We start from the raw sequence: 20,463 nt of genomic DNA on the forward strand, positions 1-20,463 counted from the left end.
TTTTTTTTAGATGTTACAATATTAATAATACCTGTAGGTCCAGTTGGTTCATTTCCAGTGTTGGATGAATAGCCTTGCTTTCTGGATTCTCCTATTGAGGGAAATTTAAGTTATATCTGGTTTCTGTTACAAACATTATTTCCATACATATTCTTGTACGTGTCTCATAAGAGTCTCCTCAGGGTATGTGGATAAATGCAGCTTAACTAGATATTGCCAGAATGATTGTACCAATTCACAGTCCTGTTGAGTGAGGAAGTACAGTTTTCACCGCCCACTTTCTTCGTAGCTTGTGATAGTGTATCTTTTTATAGATATTTAATTTTGATTGGCGACAGATCTGATATTTTAATAGAGACCTGTACTCTCCAAGATGGACTGAGCCTGTGCGAGAGATGAGTAAACCTTTCCCATTATCTCTGTTCGCTACATGCTCAGGAGGATGGGCCAGTGCTTTTCAACAATATTGTATGTTTTAGAAGCATGCCATGTATTTTGATGTTAGGTCATCTTATGAGTATCAGTGTTGAAAGTTTTTGATAATAGAGAAAATACACTTTATCAAAGTATATGATAAACACTGATATCAAAACGATTCTGTTTTTAAAACTGAAAATTGTCGAAAAGACATGTGCATCTAGAAGTTTGTTGCAGTATTATTTACAGGAGCCAAGATGTGGAGGCAGCCTCAGTGTCCATCAATAGATGAATGGATAAAGAAGTGGTACATATAGACAATGGAATATTATCCAGTCATAAAAAGGACTGAAGTCTCGCCATCTGCAACAACATAGAAGGATCTAGAGGGTATTGTGCTCAGTGAAATCAGTCAGACAGACAAAGACAAATACCACATGATTTCACTTATATGTGGAATCTAAAAAACAAAATAAACGAACAAACAAAACAGAAACAAACCCAGAAATAGAACATTTTGATGGTTGCCAGATGGGAGGGAGGTTGGGGGAGTGAATGAAGAGGGGAAGGGATTAAGAAATACAATTTGGTAGTTACAAAATAGTCATTGGGATGTAAAGTACAACATAGGGAATATAGTCAATAATATTGTAATAACCATGTAAGGTTCTCAGATGGATAATAGATTTATTGGGGTAATCACGTCAAAGGTTATATGTCTAGTCACTATGTTGTATACCTGAAACTAATGTAATATTGTATGTTAACTATAATTGAAACATTAAAATTATAAAAAAATCCCCTGAAAATTGAATTTAAGCCAAGTAGATAATCTACAAACCATTGAAATATCTAACATAATTTCTCTCAAATCCTTTTGATTTAGGTAATTGAAAAATGGACCCTCAGAAATGCTAGGCTTACAATGAGAAATGTCGTAATTCAGTGTTTATTCTATGGATCCTTGACGTTTGGGATCTGCACAGCTCTGTTATTTATATGTTTTTACCATAATTATGTGAGCAACTCCCAGAAGGAAACCAAGGAGCCTACATCAGTTTTGTACCCTGATGAAAAATTGCAACAGCAAATTATCCATGGCTCTGGGAAAACACCAAGATTACATGTAAGACTTCAAAGGCCTAACAAAGATGAAACTAACGAAAAGAGGCCAATTTTAAACTTAAGTAAGTATTTTTATTTTCTCTGTTAGCGATTTTAAGGGGAAAATATGACATAAATTTCATATTTGGAAGGGTCCGAGAATATCCTTTTCAGAGCAATTCAATTTGTAAATTATGGACTATTTTACATACTATATAGAGAGAATAATAAAATAGGCAATTGTATTTACCACCTAAATTTAAAAATTTTTAAATACAGTTTGCTATATTTGTTTCAGACTGCTTTCTGTTTTTCACAGAAATATATTTTAATAGGTACAGTTAAAAACGTCATCCCTTAATCAAAGTAACGGTAGTAAGCTAAAACTTATGTGACTCTGATTACCTTTTCTCACAGGTAAGACTTTTAACTATACAGACCCAGAAGCTGTTCGTGAATTTTTAAAATATGGATTGAATACTTTCATCAGTAAAAGTTTGGGCAATGAGAGACATGTGCCAGATACCAGGAATGAAATGTATGTTCCTCCTAATTTTTTTGTATTGAGGTATAATGGACATATAACATTGTGTTAGTTTCAGGTGTACAAGATAATGATTTGATATTAGTATATATTGTAAAAAAATCACCATACTAAATCTAGTTTACATCAGTCACCATACATGGTTACAAAAAAATATTTTTTCTTGTGATGAGAACTTTCAAGATCTACTCTCCTAGCAACTTTCAAATATGCATACAGCATTATTAACGTACATTACATCCCCATGACTTACTTATCTTATAACTGTACCCCCTTTACTCATTTCACCCACTCCTGCCTATGGCAACCACTAATCTGTTCTGTGTATCTAAGAGCTTGGTTTTTCTGGGGTCGGCAGGGGTGGTGGTGGTGGGGGGTGGGATTGTGTTTTGTTTTTGTTTAGATTTCACGTGTAAATAAGATCATACATATTTGTCTTTTTCTACCTGATTTATTTCACTTAGCATAATGCCCTCAAGGTCCAGTTTTATTCTTTTGCATGTGGCTGTCCAGTTTTCCCAACACCTTTTATAGAAGACACTGTCCTTTTTCCATTGTATATTCTTGGCTCCTTTATTGTAAATTAATTAACCACATAGGCATGGGTTTATTTTGGGCTCTCTATTCTGTTCCATTGATCTATGTGTCTGTTTTTATGCCAACACCATACTGTGTTGATGCCTATAGCTTTGTAATATAGTTTGAAACCAGATCCCAAAACCTCGAAGGCGTTTAGATGAATCATTTTTTCTCTCCTATTTATGCCTGCAGGTGTCGTAAAAAACATTACCCATCCAGACTACCTACTGCCAGCATTATCATTTGCTTCTACAATGAAGAATTTAATGCCTTGTTTCGGACCTTGTCCAGTGTCATGATGCTCACTCCACACCATATCCTTGAAGAAATTATATTGGTCGATGACATGAGTGAATTTGGTAAGACAGAACACGAACAATCTGTCTAATGTACTTAGAAGGCAGTGCTATCTCTGATGGTGCGTGAGTTAGACAAAGAACAGCTGCTGGGGGGTGTGGAGGCAGGCGTTGTGCTGGGTGCTGTCGCTACACTGGTCCCGGTGCTGGTCCCTGTCCTATGGTGTTGGGTTGATGGGGTGGCTAGTGCTCATGAGGTAAATGTGGGGGCACCAACCTGGTCTTCAGAGATCATCAATGACGTTCAGGAAGAAGTGACATCTAAACCGAGATCTGAAGGGTGAGATGGAGTTATCTAAATGGAGAGGAAGGAAAAAGCGTTTCAGGCAGAGGAAATAGTGCGGCAAAGGCCCAGAGGTCGAGAGAAAACATGGTTTGAGCTTGGCATAGTTCTGTATTTTGTGTAGTTTATGTATGAATATAGCGTTGTGGAGGAGGGTATGGGCAGAAGACCAGATATGAAAAGGCAACCACTTGGGAAGGGCATAGTTGAAATTTTATCTGGAGAAAACGGGGCTATCACAGGCATACTGTGGGGGAAAAGACACAACCCAGTTATTTCACATGAAAGAATTCTAATCAGACCAACTGCAGATAAGCACTTATTTCTGTATGCTCACTGGCTTAAAGAATTGTGATATAAGTAGAAAATCTGATTACACTTAGCATTTGAAATTAGTTGTATGTTTTACAACTTATTTACAAACCTGAGGAAAGCTAAGAGGACCCAGATTAGTGAAAAGATTTTTGGAGTCTGCAGGTCCCTGCGGGGTCTGTTTCCCATGGGACCAATATATCAGTATCGCGTAGGTATCCTACCTGAAAGTTTACCTAACCCACTGTGAGCCTGACCCACTTGGGGGTGGGAACGGCAAAGAGGAGGAGACATGGTAGGAAGAACAGGAAGGGGAAAAATCTCTAGATGCGTCAACTTGAAGGTGGAATGTAACTCAAGCTGATGTCAGCTACCTTTAGGAATTGGCCAGGCACTGTCCTACGTGACATTGTTTCTATGGGAGCCATCCATGTCAGAGGGGAACAGTGCTGTTTATTTCTAGTCCTGTGCACGGGAGGGAATGTGGAGAGATGGTCAGATGCTTTATCTGATCAGTAGCAGGGAGAAACGCATCTGGCCACACGCTGGGCAAGATGTCCCCCCGTAAAGCCATGAGCAGGGGACAGGGTTGGGGGGGTCTTCTGCTGGACTGTGGAGCTCTACCTTCTGACCCAGAAGGACTGGGGTCGTGCTATGGGGAGACAGTCCCAGGATGACCTCCCCCAGCCTTTCAGAGCCACACCATGAGTTCAGACATACCTGGTGAGCTGCACATATGTTCTTCCGGGGAATCCCTGCGGATGACCGAAATGTGGGTGTGCTGCCAGACTAGACTCTTCTCCTCCTCCCTGATCCGTGCTCACCTGGTCTGTGGTGATGTCCCTACCCCCACCAAGGAGCGTGGTCTTTGACGCACGCAGAACCTGAACACAGAAAATGCAGGAAATGGGGTGTTCTCTGTTCTGACCCAGCTCAGGACAGACACAGTTCTGCTGTTAATGTGCGATGATTCCTTGTGGGCTATCGGGGAAGATTTTAAACTGCAGCTTGTTGTTCCCAGCTGACACCAGCAGGCACTGCCAATGGAACCCCTCAGCTTGGGGCGCAGGGGACGGGGCCCCAGGGACCTGGCCCCATTGAGTTACATGAGAGGCATGTCCACAGCTGACCTGCTGCCATCCACCCTTCTACATGCCAACAACATGGCCTCCTGCTGAAAAACCCAAGCCCTCTGCTTGATGCCAGAGATGACCGCTGCCTATTGTCTATTTCCTCCTCTCTCTGGCTCCCCGGATTTCTGCTGTGTCCTAGATGTCAGAGGGGCATTGACAGACCTCTGAGCTGAGCTGCTGCCCCTGCCCTGCAGGTGCCTCTGAGTGGGGCCCTGGCACTCCTTTTAAAGATGAGGGAAGACATCCCTGCTTTGCCAAGATCACAGTGACCTTCACCTCCTGATCCAGATGCCTAGGACTTAGGAATTCAGACTGAGACATGCGTAGCCATCTGACAAGCCCGGCCTCCTTTAGCATCATCATATTAACTTCCAAATATTGAGTGGCTGTTAAGTACCAGGTTCTGTGCAGAGGGATGCACTTCGTCCTCTCACTACAGCAGGACATGGAATAGGGTAGGTCTCTTATCACGTCTTCAGGGCACCAGATACCACAGTCTTCGAGGCCCCACGTTGGGGTGCCAGATATCACGTCCCACGTGACAAGGGCTGGGGGGCTCGAGGAGGGGCGGCGACGGGTTAAGAAATCACAAGAGTCAAAAGTAGAGTTTCTGCGGGCCAGGGGTCTCGTCTCTTCAGACCCAGAGAGCGAGCCCTGATACTGGCAGGCATAAAGCTTTTATTTACAACGGTCACAAAGAGGTCAATTTGAATATCTATACCCAGTTAATTGATTCAATTAGACTAGCAGCTGCTTCACCGAAACTCATTGTGATTAAGCATGAGTTGTGCCTTCACACATGCGTATCCTGTATCCTCGGGATGGCATCAGCTTTCCGAGACCACCGGATAAGGAAGTTTTACCGAGATCATTCCCTCGGGTCTTGCATTCCGAGACACTTCCTTATAACTTCAAGACCACCGGATAAGGAAGTTTTACCGAGATCATTCCCTCGGGTCTTGCATTCCGAGACACTTCCTTATAACTTCAAAGGATCGCAGGAGCATTCGACTCAACAGCTGCAAGGTGACAGGTCTCCCTTCTCACTGACGAGGAAACCGAGGCTCTGAGGTTTGACAGCTTGTCTCAGAGTCACTACCAAGTTAGAAGCACACTTTTTTTTTTAAGATTTTTTATTGGGGAATTGGGGGGATGGGAACAATGCTGGGGAATTGGGGGAAGGAGAACAGACAAGTTGCTGTCGTTTTTTTGTTCTTCAGTCTAGTTGTGGAGGACGTTGCTTCACTGGCCCAAGTTGGCACCATCATTGTGCTCTTCCCGGGCGAGGCAGATCAGTCGCCGGCTTCTGGACGGCAGCTCACTGCGGCTGCTGGCCGCTCACGCTGGCTGCTGGCTACATACGGTAGCCCATGGCAACCCACCTGCCATCGCTGGCAACTCACAGCAGCCCAGCTCCAGGTTGAGCTGTTGTTTAGCATCTTAGCTGTAGAGGGCAGTGTCACTGGCCCTCATATGTGGGATCCGAACCCGGGCCCTCTGGCGTCCCAAGCCAGTTCTTAACCATCGCGCCACTCGGCAGGCCCAGAAACACACTTTTTAGTAATAAAGTCAGATTGCTCCAAAGCGCCATAACTTAATGCTTTTTCTACTAAACTTTTAATAGTGACTTGCTAAAATAGAAATATTTCACTAGCAACACAGAAGAATGTTTACTATTAGTGTCAATGCTGAGTCATGGTATAAATCTCTTCATTGCATGGTATAAAGTTTCTTTTAAAGTTGGCACTTCTGTGGATTAGCATGGTTTCGAGGAATCAATTGAAATTGTGATCCACTGTTTTAATTTCTGTAGTTATAGTTTATAATTTGTCGAGTGTTGGGTTGTTTGTTTTGTTTTGTTTTCCAGATGATTTGAAAGAAAAACTAGACTATCACCTAGAAATTTTTCGGGGAAAGATTAAATTAATAAGAAACAAAAAGAGAGAAGGACTGATTCGAACGAGGCTGATTGGAGCGTCTCGTGCTTCAGGTATGAACATTTCTTTGGGGACGTGACCCAGTGTCTGTGTCACAGAGATAATCCTCAGGGAAACCCTCCATGTCTCTCCACTGGCATAAACAGAGTGGAAATGTATTTCCGCCATGAGTCTTTAATCTTCTTTTGACTCTGGAAGTATTCTGCTTCAAAATGTCCATTTGTGATTTCAAATAGATGACAGATATTCTTTTGTGGGGGTCATAATGTCAGCCCCTGTTGCAGGTTGAGCTCCCCCAGATACAAACTCTAAGATGCAGTTGTACATGCATGGAACCCACTGGGGTGCTCTTGGGACCCACGCTTGTCAAGATGTGAGGAAAGCAAGACTTAATGGGGGGGAGTAGGGCCGTGGTGCAGCTGCTGATCCTACAGGAGACTCTGAGGCCAGGAAGAGCATCAGTTCCAGGCCTACGAGGTCAAGACAAAATGAGAAGAAAAAGTTTACAGAGAGAAAAGTCTGTGAAGGATAAAGGGGAGAGGGAGAAGAAGTGTGGACCAGAGCTTCTGGCCTGACATCTGGGAAGGAAAAAAGGAAAGGCAGGAGTTCGGGGTTGAAGGAAAGAGCTTCACAGAGGCTCAGCTGGGCTTGTGGGGAACCCCAAGCAAAGATCACCTGTTCAAGGAATCCTGCATGGGGCCCAATGTCCCAGTTCTAGTTCTCCCCTCCCCTGTACCCTTCCACAAGCGTGCGGGCACGCGCGCGCGCGCGCACACACACACACACACACACACACACGCACACACACACACTCTGTGCTTACTCATTGGCTGGGAGCCCCCTGGGGAGGGCAAGGCCTTGGTGTGAACACTGCAGTAGATCCCAAGATTTGGAAGCTGTCAGACCCGCTCCTCACAGCAAGTTCTCTGGAGCGGAGGTCTGAGCAGCACACTCCCTGGGCTGCCGCCAAGAGCAGCGCAGAGAGGTCCCATGTCCAGGTAAGGGGACCAAACATGGATGAGGACAGCCCTGCCTCTGGGGCATTGCCTTGAACAAGCCTTGAGCGGTCAACACTGCTGGGGGACACGTCCCGAGGGGCCTGAGCTTTCCAGCTGACAAGCTACCTGGAACCTGAAAGATCAGAGGTCACTGGCAGAATATTAAACTAGAACCAGAGGAGATGGGTAGTGTCCAAAGGTATTTCATCAGGCCCTGTTGCAATCCAATGAGAAACTCAGTTCCTTAGCAGGGATCCCTTATTGAGCAGAAAGCTACATAGAAGCCAAATCTGACTGTCTTTTTCTATGCTGGCCTGACCGCTTGACACACACACAGTACATGTTCATTGTCACAAACACAACACAAGCCACTGAGAGAGCATGAAAACACAATGTTTTCAGACCCCTGGTTTCATGCATTAAACACATACCCACGCATACATAGCTTTAAGGCTTTTTAAATATATACTAGAATCGTACTATCTATACTGTCCTGAGACTTACTCTTTTAATGTAATTTTAATGTTTTGGAACTTTACCCGTGACAATACTTAAGATTTAGGTTACTTTTTAATCATAGTGTGGTATTCCATGTAGAGTCCATGAATGGATTGCCATAATTTGTTTAGCTATTTTTCAATTTTTTTTAATTTTTTACTATTACTAAAAAAATGCTGCTGCACTGGCAATTCTTGTACATATATCTTTGTGCAAATGTGTGTTCGTGCCTATGGGATGAATTGCTAAAAGTGGAATTGCTGGGCAAAAGGGAAGTTCTTATTTTAAATTTTGATGGATACTGCCAAATTGTCCTAAGAAAAGACTGCACCAATGAACGGTCCCATCACATGGTGCAAGAGGGCCCTTGCCTGGATCATTGCTAGCACTGGTCATTACCAAACACACACACTTCATTTTGATGCCATTTCCCCCCATGTTCTCTAAGCAGAATAGACCCTCATGAAAGCTTGAACTAAACAGCAAAAATAGTTACACATCTTTACATCCCGACAACCGACAGTAAGTGCCAAAGAAGGTATCCTCACAGTTAACATTTGCTAAATTGAGTTGATTGATCAAAGCCAAGCTAAAGTATTTTTTAATTGAAGGCTAGCTCAGTTCCACCTGCTTTTTTAGAATCTTCCCAAAACCCACCCTCTAAACCACAGCTCACCAGCTCTTTCTGAACATCTGTTGCACACGATGTCCCACGTTTTTTTGGTACAAAATGAAGTGTGTGTTTCTTGTCTCCCCCAGTGGAACTGAAAGCATCTCGAAGAGCCAAGCACATAGCACTTAGTTAGATGCTCGACAAATGGGTTGTATTGAACTTTGATTTGGGTTGTCCGATATTTCATCCATGTTCTTACTTCCCCAGGGGATGTTCTGGTGTTCCTGGATAGCCACTGCGAGGTTAATAAAATGTGGCTGGAGCCCTTGCTGTATGCCATCAGCAAGGACTGCAAAATGGTGGTGTGTCCTCTGATAGATGTCATTGACTACATGACCCTGGAATATCAGCCCTCTCCTGTTGTGAGGGGAGCTTTCAACTGGTATCTGCAATTTAAATGGGATGATGTTTTCTCTTATGAGATGGATGGACCAGAAGGACCCACTAGTCCCATCCGGTGAGATTTCTTCTGGTTATGGGGAAAATTGCATATGTGTATTGGTACCTGGAAGAAAGAAAAGCTATCAGACATGATTCCTTTAATGTCTTGGGTTTAATGATATTCTGTTATTTATCTTGTTTCTAAAAGTCTGTACCAATAGAATTGGGTAGGTTTTGAGCTTCTTCCATTGAAAACGAGCATCTCACCCCAGTTTGCAACATCTCTATGGGTAGAATCCCTCTAATCTCAGATGTTCGTCTTTAGAATGTGAACCAAGTCCACTTGGTTCTCAGGAGCAAGTTGTGTGCTGATCAGTGAAAATGCCAGCACTGTGGATGGTCAAGAAAAAGTAGATGTCTTTGCCAAATTCACTTATAAAATGTTTATCCAAGTTGCTTCCATCTTTTATTTTATAGGTTGAGATGAACGTGATTTTCTTAGATGATTAGTCTTGGAAACTGTATGTCTAACCGTGAGAACAATTTGAATCTTGTGACTTTTAACTGCATTTATGAGGCTGTTTCTGATGGGACTTCCTCCAGGTCACTTTCCATGTTTACTGGCAACTTTTGACACCGAGCTCCCTTCTCTTCTTTTACTGTTAACTTCTTGGTTTCACAAACCACATGCGTAAATTTTCTAACACTACGGCCTAGCGAGTCCTTGATCTTCGACTCTTGTCTCTTAAACTCACTTTAATCAGGTTTTACCCCCGCCAAACTTGTTAATGGCCTTCACATTGTAAAATCCAGTGTACGGCTCTCAGTTCATCTCACTTGGTCTGTCTATAGCGCTGGATGCTGCTGCACTTTCTCTTTCCTTCTCCTCCAGACCACCACCGTCTCCTGGTCTCCCTCCTACCTCAGCAGTTGCTCCTAACCATCCTCTGCTGATCCCTCCTCTTCTGTCCAGCTTCTTACTGTTGAAGTGCCCAGGTCTTGGTCCTTTGTCCTCTTTCCCATCTCCCGTCCTCACAGAGTGAATCTCATCCTCCTCCTGTTGATGGCTCCCATATTTATGTCTCCAACCCTGACCTCTCTCAGGATGCCAGACTCAGCTATCCACCAGCCTACTTGGCATCTCCATTTGAATGCTGAATAGACATCTCAAATATGTTCAAAACTGAATCTTCCCACCAGAACCCTGCTCACCCCACAGCGTTCCTCATCTCAGTGCATGGAAACGCCATCTTTCAGGTACCCAGGCCAAAACTGTGGGTGTCAGGCTTGACTCTTCTCTTCCTCCAATACCCCACAGCCCACCTATAAGCAAATCTGCTGGCTCTATCTTCAAAATATACCAAAAATGCAACCACATCTGACCACCTTCATTGTTATATGCTTATCTAAGATTCCATCGTCTTTCTGGGACCACTTCAACCACCTCTACTTGGTGTCCCTACTTCCACCTTTGCCTGTTAACTCCCTAATTTATCCCTAACACATTAGAGATGCTTAATAGATACTGTTTTGAACAAATGAATAAATGACTGACTGAATGAATGAATGAACATGTAATTATTTTCCAAACTCTTTAGTTTGGTATTATTGGACCCTGCTACTGGTGGACAAAAAGAAATGTTTTGTAACATGCTCGTTTTCCCAGAAAGAAATATTGTAATTTACTTAATGCCCTTAGAAAGGGGGATCTCAAAACATCACTACTTGTTTCAATCGTCATCCCCATGGGAAATTCATATTCTGAAGATGATTTTCCCTCTGACCAAGACAACAGTTAATACAGATTGCTGACATAATTTGACATGATGTATATTGCTGACATGATAAGTCAAAGTTATTGCCTACTTTTAGGTAGTTATGCTTTTTTTTTTTTAATTTTTTTTTTAAATTTTTTATGTAGCTGAGCCATCCTGCCACCTATTGGCAGCTCAGCGGCAGCTCAGCTCGGGCCGGGCATCGAACCACTGTTGCTCAGAACTCAAGCTCTTGAGCGAGCTCTTAACCAACTGAGCCACTTGGCCGGCCCCAGGTAGTTATGCTTTTAATTTAGTAATTTTACGTACTCAAATGTTAAGATAATTTTGGCTTAGTTAATATGGTTGTTTTCTAGTTTTTAACTATTTATCACTAATATCCAATATAATTTTGGCAAAAATCCACAGTGACTGAATCTATGGAATCAATCTGATATTTACGTGTTCTTCCTTTTTTAGGTCCCCTGTAATGGCTGGAGGAATTTTTGCTATAAAACGGCATTATTTTAATGAGCTTGGACAGTATGACAAAGACATGAACTTCTGGGGAGGGGAAAATTTGGAACTTTCACTAAGGGTAATTCAGATTTTGGTTTTTTTTACATAGTTACCTTTGTACATAGGGAGTGAACTCTAACTTTAAGTCATGTCATCTGCAGTGGCAATTACGCCATTTTTCTACAAGAGTAGCTGGTACCATTCTGGTATCACATGAAATACACAATTTATGGGGCTCCTTGCAAAAATTGAAAACATTTAATAAAATACCCGATTTTCTTACCATATGTTATTTCCAACGTATGGCATCAAATTAATATAATAACTTAAATCCATTTGTGGAATCTTTTATATTATACTGATTGTCTTGGTTCTTGTAGTGTGGTGGAAATAACATAGGATTATGAGGTAGGGGACCTGGATGCCACTAAATACATGGGCTGTCTTAGTTCTCAGATTCTCCATCTGTAAAATGAGAGGACTCGGGAGGGATGTCTGAGTTGTCTCCTTACTCTTAAATCCTGAGATCCTTGTTACAACATTGATGAAACTAGAAATCATTATAGTATATATACCTATATAAGTATACTTCTTTATTTCTCACTTCCTCTTCATTTTAGTAAATCACAATCCTGGGGGCCCTCAGCATCCTGTGACATCATTCCGGGAACTGTCACCAGTTTAATATTGATGTCCCTAATGGGTAGTCTTTGGTCTTCCATATGCTCGAGGTAACTGCAGCATTTGCCACTGTAGAACAGTCCTTTCCAAAAGTTTTCTTGGATTTTTAGGACGACATTTCTGGTCCCCCTTCCCCTTGGTGGCGCTCAATTCGTTTTATAGGAATTTCTTCTGTGCATGTCTTTTTTTTTTTTTAGATTTTTTTATCGGGGAATTGGGGGAAGGGGAACAGACAAGTTGCTGTTGATTTTTTAGTTCTTCAGTCTAGTTGTGGAGGACGTTGCTTCACTGGCCCAAGTTGGCACCATCACTGCGCTCTTCCCAGGCGAGGCAGATCAGTCGCCGGCCTCTGGACAGCCACTCATAGCGGCTGCTGGCCACTCACGCTGGCTGCTGGCTATGCACGGTAGCCCATGGCAACCCACCTGTCATCGCCGGCGACTCACGGCAGCCCAGCTCCAGGTTGAGCTGTTGTTCAGCATCTTAGCTGTAGAGGGCAGTGTCACTGGCCCTCATATGTGGGATCCGAACCGGGGCCCTCTGGCGTCCCAAGCCAGCTCTTAACCAACGTGCCATTCGGCCAGCCCATTCTGTGCATTTCTTAAACACAGGTGTTCCCAAGATTGTTGTTCTTGTCAACCCTTTCTTCTCACTCCATGTGCTCACCAGCCGTTTTGCACCTGTGAAGCCATGCTGGTTGTTATTAACGTAGTCAAAGATTTCCTTACATGGCGGGAAGAACCTCTACTCTGAGCCTACTGAGTACCTCTCACCTGCAGCCCAACCACCCCACCCTTCTCCAAGATCTCTGAGCTTTCCCATGACCCAGCAACTAAAGGCATAGCACCTGGCAGGGCAGGGCCACCAGGACCTGTGGTAGCACCTCTGTTTAGAGGGGCCAGCACCTGGGCCACACACGTGTTAGTGTTTTCCATAATAGCAGACCTGCACCACCTCCCATGGCTGTACCTGACACCTGTGTGGTGACAAGACCCAAATCTAAAGTTTCTGTTGAGCTCTGTCTTGAGAGTTCTACTTAGGTTCAATGTAGCCATCATTTAAGGAGCACCTTCTATGTCAGGTTGTGCCACATGCTGGGCACTCAGAAGATACATTCACTTGTTCATTCATTCATTCACTCATTCACTCAGCACTATTTATTGAGAACCTGTTAGGTGCCAAGCACTGTGCCGGTTGTTAAAATTCAGCAGCACACAATGCAATAGTGGTTTCTAATGCCATGAAGCTTCCATTCAATTAGGGAAGGGTGAGATTATTTAATTTTATTTTTGGTACATGTAATGAAGGAGAAATGAGGAGTACCTTGAGGTCATATAAAAGGGGAACCTAGCCTGATCTTTGGGGAAGTATATGTCTTAGATGGTGCCCCTACTGAAGTGGCATTGAAGGTAAGATATAAAGGCTAACAATGTGTTTCATGTATTCGCCAAGTTTATTATGAGTGACATGCACTGCTCTGTTGTGCGACCAGTTGCTTAAGGGTTACCTTCATTCGAATGTCCCATAGGTACGCTGGACCAACATTTCAGTAACAAAACTAACTTCTGCTCCCTCGAGCCCACTACTCTTCCCCTGTTCCCTCCATGGTGGATGATATGCTACCCCCACTTACCTGCCCCCCTCCTATACCCCCCGCCGAGTTCTGGCTTGGTCGACACGCTCCCTCTCATGGCTCACCTCCCTCAGCAAATCTGGTCAGTTCTACCTTTCATCATCCCTTTGCTCTGTCCACCTTCCTTTTCCCTGCCACCACAGTCCACAGTTACAGCTTTGATGTAGTTTCTTCAGGCAGATTTTTCTTGACCTCATCCTTCCTCCCGCTACACACACACACACACACACACACACACACACACACACACCTATGCACGCTTTACCATTATAGAGCTGCTTTACTGTTATAGCACACACTTCATGGTTATAGCACACGCTTCACCATTACAGCACTTACTGTCATGTGTATGTATGTGTGCACACATATGTACCTGAATTAATGTTAATAAAGCGTTAGGACGAAAAGTAATTTTTATGTTTTTCTGTGTACTTTTCTACATTTGCCAGTTTTTCAGTAGTCATATTTTACTTTTACGTAATGAAAAAGTTATTAAACACAAGTATTATAAAGGGTTTTAAGCACAAAAAAGACGAATGATTGAATTCAGCCATGGTTAGAATTTCTCTTGTTACTTGTTTACGTCCAACAATACTTAATTGCTTCAGAAAATGTTACTCAGAATATTGTTTGAGAATAGTTTAAGACAAAATATCCTGCCACTCTTCACACATAATTAGCATCAGAATTGGTCCTGTATGAGAGAGGCAGAATCATTTAGTGTTCAGAGTGTTAGCTATGGGGTCTTATTTCCTGAGTTTGAACGCTGCGCTCTGCCACTTACCAGCTCTGTGTCCCTGGGCAAGCTTCATCAATCTATGTATTAGTTTCTTCATCTGTAAAACGGGGATAATCACATCAGCTGCATTATAGGGGGATTGTGAGGATCGAATGAAATAAGAAACTTAATAAATGTTAGCTAGTGTTATTTCTTTTAAAAAATTAAACAGTTGTCGATTACTAGCAAACATCCGTGAATATGTTTTCTGTTTTTCTTACGTCTAGATCTGGATGTGTGGAGGCCAACTCTTCATACTGCCCTGCTCTCGAGTAGGACATGTCAATAAGCAACACATCCTGAATGAACCTGAAGGTACCAGAGCTGCGATATATAACAACCTCAGACTGGTACATGTTTGGCTGGATGAATACAAGGTAAAGGACATGTTTCTGGTTGGGAAAGATGAGAGGGCCTACAGAATGGGGCTTCCTCTAAAAGAGTCTTTCACGACCTTTCCAGATATCAATTTTTGTTCTTTTCTCTGTGTTGTTCCTTAAATTAGTAGCACCCATTCAACCACTCGTCCACCCATCTCCAGACTCTATTTTCAATATGTTCATTCTGCTACACTTGCACCATACTTTTTAATTTCTAGGGAAACTCAAGTTTTTCAGAAGCAAATCGACCAACACAGCAGCCCTTTTTTTTTTTTCTTCCTAGATCTGTTCCACCACCACCACTGCCACCCTCAAGGATTGCCCCTCTAAAGCAAACACCTCTCCCTGCTCCCATGCCCACAGGCAACTCTTTATATCTACTCCTCCACCTAAGTTCCCAAGTAATATAGCTGCTGCTGGTCTGGGGACCACGCAAGAACCTCCACTACCTCTTTTCTACCACAGTCCAAGATTTCTATACCAAAGCCATGCCTCTTCATTTGTGCATTACCCCAAGGTTTAAGCCCATTATTCAGACCTAAAAAGGTGCACATACAGAGAACATGTAGTTGTGGTTCCATTTTAATTTCAAAGCCATCCATCCAGAATCCATACGCAACATCTATGGACGGTAACCCCAACGAGACCTCCTTTTAGATACATGGGTAGACATGTGTAAGACTCTCTCTGTGATATTACATGTTCTGGTCTTGATCTAATATTTCTTTAATTTATTATTTTAAATTACAAAAGGTATAATACTCAATTTGTTTAGTAATCCAGGCAATGTGAGTTAAAACCTTAGTGAGGGCTGGCCGAGTGGCTCAGTTGGTTAAGAGCTCGCTCAAAGTTTGAGCTCTGAGCAACAGCGGTTTGATTCCCAGCCCGAGCTGAGCTGCTGAGCTGCCAACTGGTGGCAGGATGGCTCAGCTTAAAAGAAAACAAAAAACTTAGTGAGTACTTTCTATACAGCCACCTAGACTCACAAAAAAAATGTTGAAGTCTGACAGGACCAAGTGTTGGATAAAAGAGGGCTTCCAATGGGAAGATGTTGCCTAAGGTCTTCTCCACCTTCACTCCAAAATGACAACACCCCTCCCCCACCGTCAGGCCCATCCCCTGTACCAGACCACACTGGGGACCTAGGACTGGTGAGACATGGTGGCAAAGTCCTACAGCTGTCAAGGATCCCTGGGAATAAAATCCAACATGGTGTGCCCATAACATGCCAATTTGGATAAGCAAGCTCCTTCTCTCATTTAACAATATTACTATACCATATGCTTTCAAGGAGGCTTCAGTCTACTTAGAATAATACCACTTTTAATATGGGGCAGATTGAGTCCATTAGACATTCATACTTGGTGCTTCCTTCCATCAGAGCGCCTGGAAGACTACCTGGGTGTAGGGATAATAATGACTGACACTGACATGCCACCTACTATGTGCCAGCCTTCATCTCCCAAGGGCTTTAAACGTATTAAGTATTCAGTTTTGACAACAACATCATGAGAGTAGGGTCCAAATGAATAGTTAATAAATAGCAGGGATGGAATTTACACCCAGAATCATTTGCCTTTAGCCACCACTACATCCTCCATTTCTGAGACCATGGAAGTATTGATTGGGACTGGAGAGTGATGGGTTTTGTCCTCGAGTATCATTGAGAGGGTAGGAGAAGGAATATACTGAACTAGATGGCTGTGATTCTTGGGCTCCTGAGAAGCAGGACCTAACCTTTCCCATCACAGCACGGGCTATGAACACATGTAGGGTGAGTCCCAGGTCGTATGTATGTCCCTATACAGAAGAAATTGGAAAGGTTGGGTTTTTTTCTTTTTTTTAAGTTTAGATGGTCAAAATATACACTGCTATGTTATATGTCATGATTTGATTACCTAAGATTGGTTTGGTTTAATGAAACCCTTTATTTCCATTTAGGAGGAGTTTTTTTTACGAAGACCTAGTCTGAGATCCATTCCCTATGGAAACATTAGTGAGCGTATTGAATTAAGGAAACGATTGGGTTGCAAGTCATTTCAGTGGTATTTGGATACTATCTTCCCAGAATTGGAGGCATTTAATCGCGGCCACTGAAAGAAAAACAAATCATCTTCATTAATAAAAGGTTAAAAAGTCCTCTAGTCCTTCAACATAGAGAAGAGTACAAGTTTGGAACATCATGAAATTATGTGAAATGCACTAATTAATACAATCAGAGTAGTCCAGGACAGGAGTGCCTTTTCTTTCCTCCTTTCATGATAGCTCTTAATTCTTTGTTACTCATCCGCCACTAAGTTTCTAGGGTGGCAAGACCTTGAACATTAGAAATGTCACTGTCACACAGTTAAGACTCCAGTATACAGTTATCTCCAATTGTTGGCCAGACTCACTTGGTCCTGGTAGACTACAGGGACTGCCCCATTCTTGGAGCCTTCGCCAACTCCATTCCTACCCCAGACAGGCGACCTGGCCCAGTGGTCTTCTCAGAAAGATGTGCATCGAGAGTCTTGGTGGTACATACCAACTTTTATTTAACTGTATTGAGCTCCTTTTTTGCTGCCAGTGTAGATTCTGGCACTGACACCTTGCTTGGTTGGATTCCTGAGTTTCTGATGTCCGGTCCACTTGCCTGGGTGTCCTGGTGCAGCTCTCCAGGCCAGACTCCCCATTTGTTCCTGTCCACCTTTCTGACACTTGGAGATACTTCCTGCTTCTGAGTTTCCCTTTTTCATGTCTGTCCCCTCCCACAACTCTAGCCTACAGCTCTCCTGAAACTTCCTGGGTTACGTGCCTCATTGATAACCAATGTTCTGACTTGAGAACTGTTTAGCTGGGATCGGGGAAGCAGCTGTTAGATTCCATACCTATCCTGTGTGAACACCCCCCCCCAGATGTCTAAGTACGGCTTTCGGGTTAGAGGGGTGGCTGTTGTGTTCCCCCTGGTGCAGATGGCTAGGAAATTGAAATAGATGTCATTCACAAAGACAAAGAGGGTGAGAAAATGAGTGAAGGCTCACGTTGAAAGGAGTTAAAAAGGAGCAGGGGAGACTTAGGATGGGATCATTAAACATAGCCTATGCTGGAGAAAACATAAGCTATTGATAGTTTTTATAGCAAGAAACAACTTGACTCATCTATTATACTCATTCAGTCAACAATTGAGTGGTCATCCGGGCCAGGTGTCCTCCTAGGTGCTGGAATGCAGCAGACAAAGGAGCAGGAAAACATCCCTCGCTTCATGGAGCTTGTACTCTTTAGATAATATATACAATGTAAATAAAAAAGGACCAGTTTATGATCTCTTTATACCTATGTATTTAGCAAAATGCTCTCTAAAACCTACTGCTAGAAAGACATGTAAAAACCTGTGCTCACGTATTTTAGACGGCCATGGTAACTTGATTGGGCCTTTAAAAGGTCAATCTGGCTGCACAAAATAAGCACCACATTATGATTATATATTCTTGGCCTATATTTATACCTTAGTTGTTTTTAGAAAGTAATAAAAATTGATGGTAAGAAACCTGTGAACCTATTAAAATTAGAGTAAAATACAAAATAGAAATTTTGTGGTGGAAGGAAAAAACTACAGTATCTTCTTGAAGTAACACCCTTTTTATAGTTTTGAAATTTGAGTATATATACACATATACATAGATACATATACAGAGGGTGCCAAAAAATTTATACCCGTTTTAAGAAAGGGAAAAACGATTAAAATTGTAATACTCAATATATACCAATAACAATTATAAGAGATGCTCAAAGTGGTTCGCATCAGCGTCCAGACACTTCTGATTACGGCGAACTACTGCTTGAGCAACGTTGACCAAAGTGTCCACTTGTATACATTTCTTTGGCACCTCTGGTACACATATATACATATACATACATATACATATGTATATAAATATAAATATATTTATATATATAAATATATATACATATATACATATGTATATAAATATAATATAAATATAAATATACATTTTTTGGGCATCGTGTGTGTGTGTGTGTGTGTGTGTGTGTGTGTGTGTGTAACCATAAAGGAGGATGTTGTAAATATCAGCTTTGTGAAAAGAAAAAGGAGTGTTCTTTTCCTTAGAGCTCAGGGCCTAATATTAACTCTTCGTTTTGTAATAATTTAGTCCAGATAGTAGATCACATGGACAAATCTTAGGAATGAGGTAGCATTTTTTTAAACATTCTCCTCTTGGATATTGTTTCGGTTGTCTCTGGAATAGAAAACAAATCAGAATCAACATCCAACTATTTGGTGTGATTGGAAGGAAATCTGTACTTGCTTGTAGGTGCCAATTTTTTGTTTTTGTATGGAAATTTAAAAATCTGACTTGTGTCCTGGAGCTAGTTGAGAGGTACCTGCTAACCTGCTCAAGGCTTTTCATAAAATACAGTTTTGGGTATGATCAAATGCTCAGACAAGGCTTATATTAAGCCTGGGAGTTCTATAATTAAAGCATACTTCTAGGAATTTATCCTAAGACACATCTGTATGAAATAATTAAGAATTTACACTTATTGAGCTCTCATTGTTTCATACCCTGTGGTAAATACTCTGCATGGACTATCTCATTTCATCCACACAGCTTTATGAGCTAGATCCTACTATTATCCCCATTTCCTAGATGAGAAAAACGAAGGTTAGAATTTGTCTGGGGTTAGGGTTGCAAGATTTAGCAAATGAAAATACAGGAAGCCTGTTAAATTTGGATTTTGGATAAACAATACTTTAGTACACTCCATGGAACATACTTCTACAAAATTATTTATTTGAAATTCAGATTTCAGGTCTGTCTTTCATCTGGCCAACTGTACCTAGAAACAAAGACTACGGGGCATAACCAGCCCAGTCTCAAAAAGCCTGGGTTTAACCACAATGCAACACTGCCAAGGGCAGTTCAGTGTCCTCTGTATTATGTAAAGTGACTTGGAGATCTCGGTAAAAGGCAGGTCTGGCTGGCGTGGGGTTTAAGTCGCAGCATGCCTACCAAGCCCCCTGGTGACACTGGTGTGGCTTCCCGTGGCTGTCGCTCCCCAGGAGTGCTGTGTTTTGCACTCCAGCACCTAGGTAGGCGGCTTTGGCATAGCTTCCCCGAAGGGTTTATTGCCAAGTCTACATTTTCATTAACCGACGTTTCTTATATCTTAAATGAGAGTGCGCATCTTTTTTCATATGTTTTAGGACATTCGTCTTCCATAAGGCTTTTCATCAGAAGAAAAAATTCCGAAGGCCGCCCGTGACAGCCCCCAGGGGCCGGAGCCTCGCGGGCGGCCTCGAGAACGTTCTGGACCCTCAGGGGTCGCGGCGCGCCACCTGCGCACGGTGACGTCACCCGCAGCGCAAGGGGGCGGCCGTGGGGGGCGGGGGCGCGACGTCACGTGGCCTCGGCCGGCGCTCACGCTCGAGCCGAGGCTGCGGCGCGGGCACTGGGCAAGCCCCCCGGGGCCTGGGCGAGCCGGCGGCCGCCCCCGCTCCCCG

General features: G+C 42.8%; 1 protein-coding gene across 3 annotated transcripts in view; it reads left to right on the forward strand.

Annotated features, from left to right (window-relative positions):
* GALNTL5 (polypeptide N-acetylgalactosaminyltransferase like 5) overlaps window positions 1–18,484 on the forward strand; it is a 51,357-nt gene extending 32,873 nt beyond the window's left edge. Inside the window, exons 4-11 of one of the 3 annotated variants that reach the window (XM_019655399.1) lie at window positions 1,304–1,604; window positions 1,939–2,059; window positions 2,837–3,003; window positions 6,596–6,718; window positions 9,042–9,291; window positions 11,450–11,567; window positions 14,808–14,957; window positions 16,902–18,482. In XM_019655399.1, coding sequence (XP_019510944.1) covers window positions 1,343–1,604; window positions 1,939–2,059; window positions 2,837–3,003; window positions 6,596–6,718; window positions 9,042–9,291; window positions 11,450–11,567; window positions 14,808–14,957; window positions 16,902–17,057 — 1,347 coding nt within the window. In that variant the 5' untranslated portion in view covers window positions 1,304–1,342 and the 3' untranslated portion in view covers window positions 17,058–18,482. Of the gene's footprint in view, window positions 1–1,303; window positions 1,605–1,938; window positions 2,060–2,836; window positions 3,004–6,595; window positions 6,719–9,041; window positions 9,292–11,449; window positions 11,568–14,807; window positions 14,958–16,901 lie in introns of all 3 variants that reach the window. The other 2 variants (XM_019655402.1, XM_019655401.1) reach the window with 2 other exon arrangements.
* Window positions 18,485–20,463: the final 1,979 nt, after the last annotated feature.

Source organism: Hipposideros armiger, unplaced genomic scaffold (genome assembly GCF_001890085.2).
Source record: "Hipposideros armiger isolate ML-2016 unplaced genomic scaffold, ASM189008v1 scaffold_239, whole genome shotgun sequence".
Lineage (NCBI taxonomy): Eukaryota > Metazoa > Chordata > Mammalia > Chiroptera > Hipposideridae > Hipposideros > Hipposideros armiger.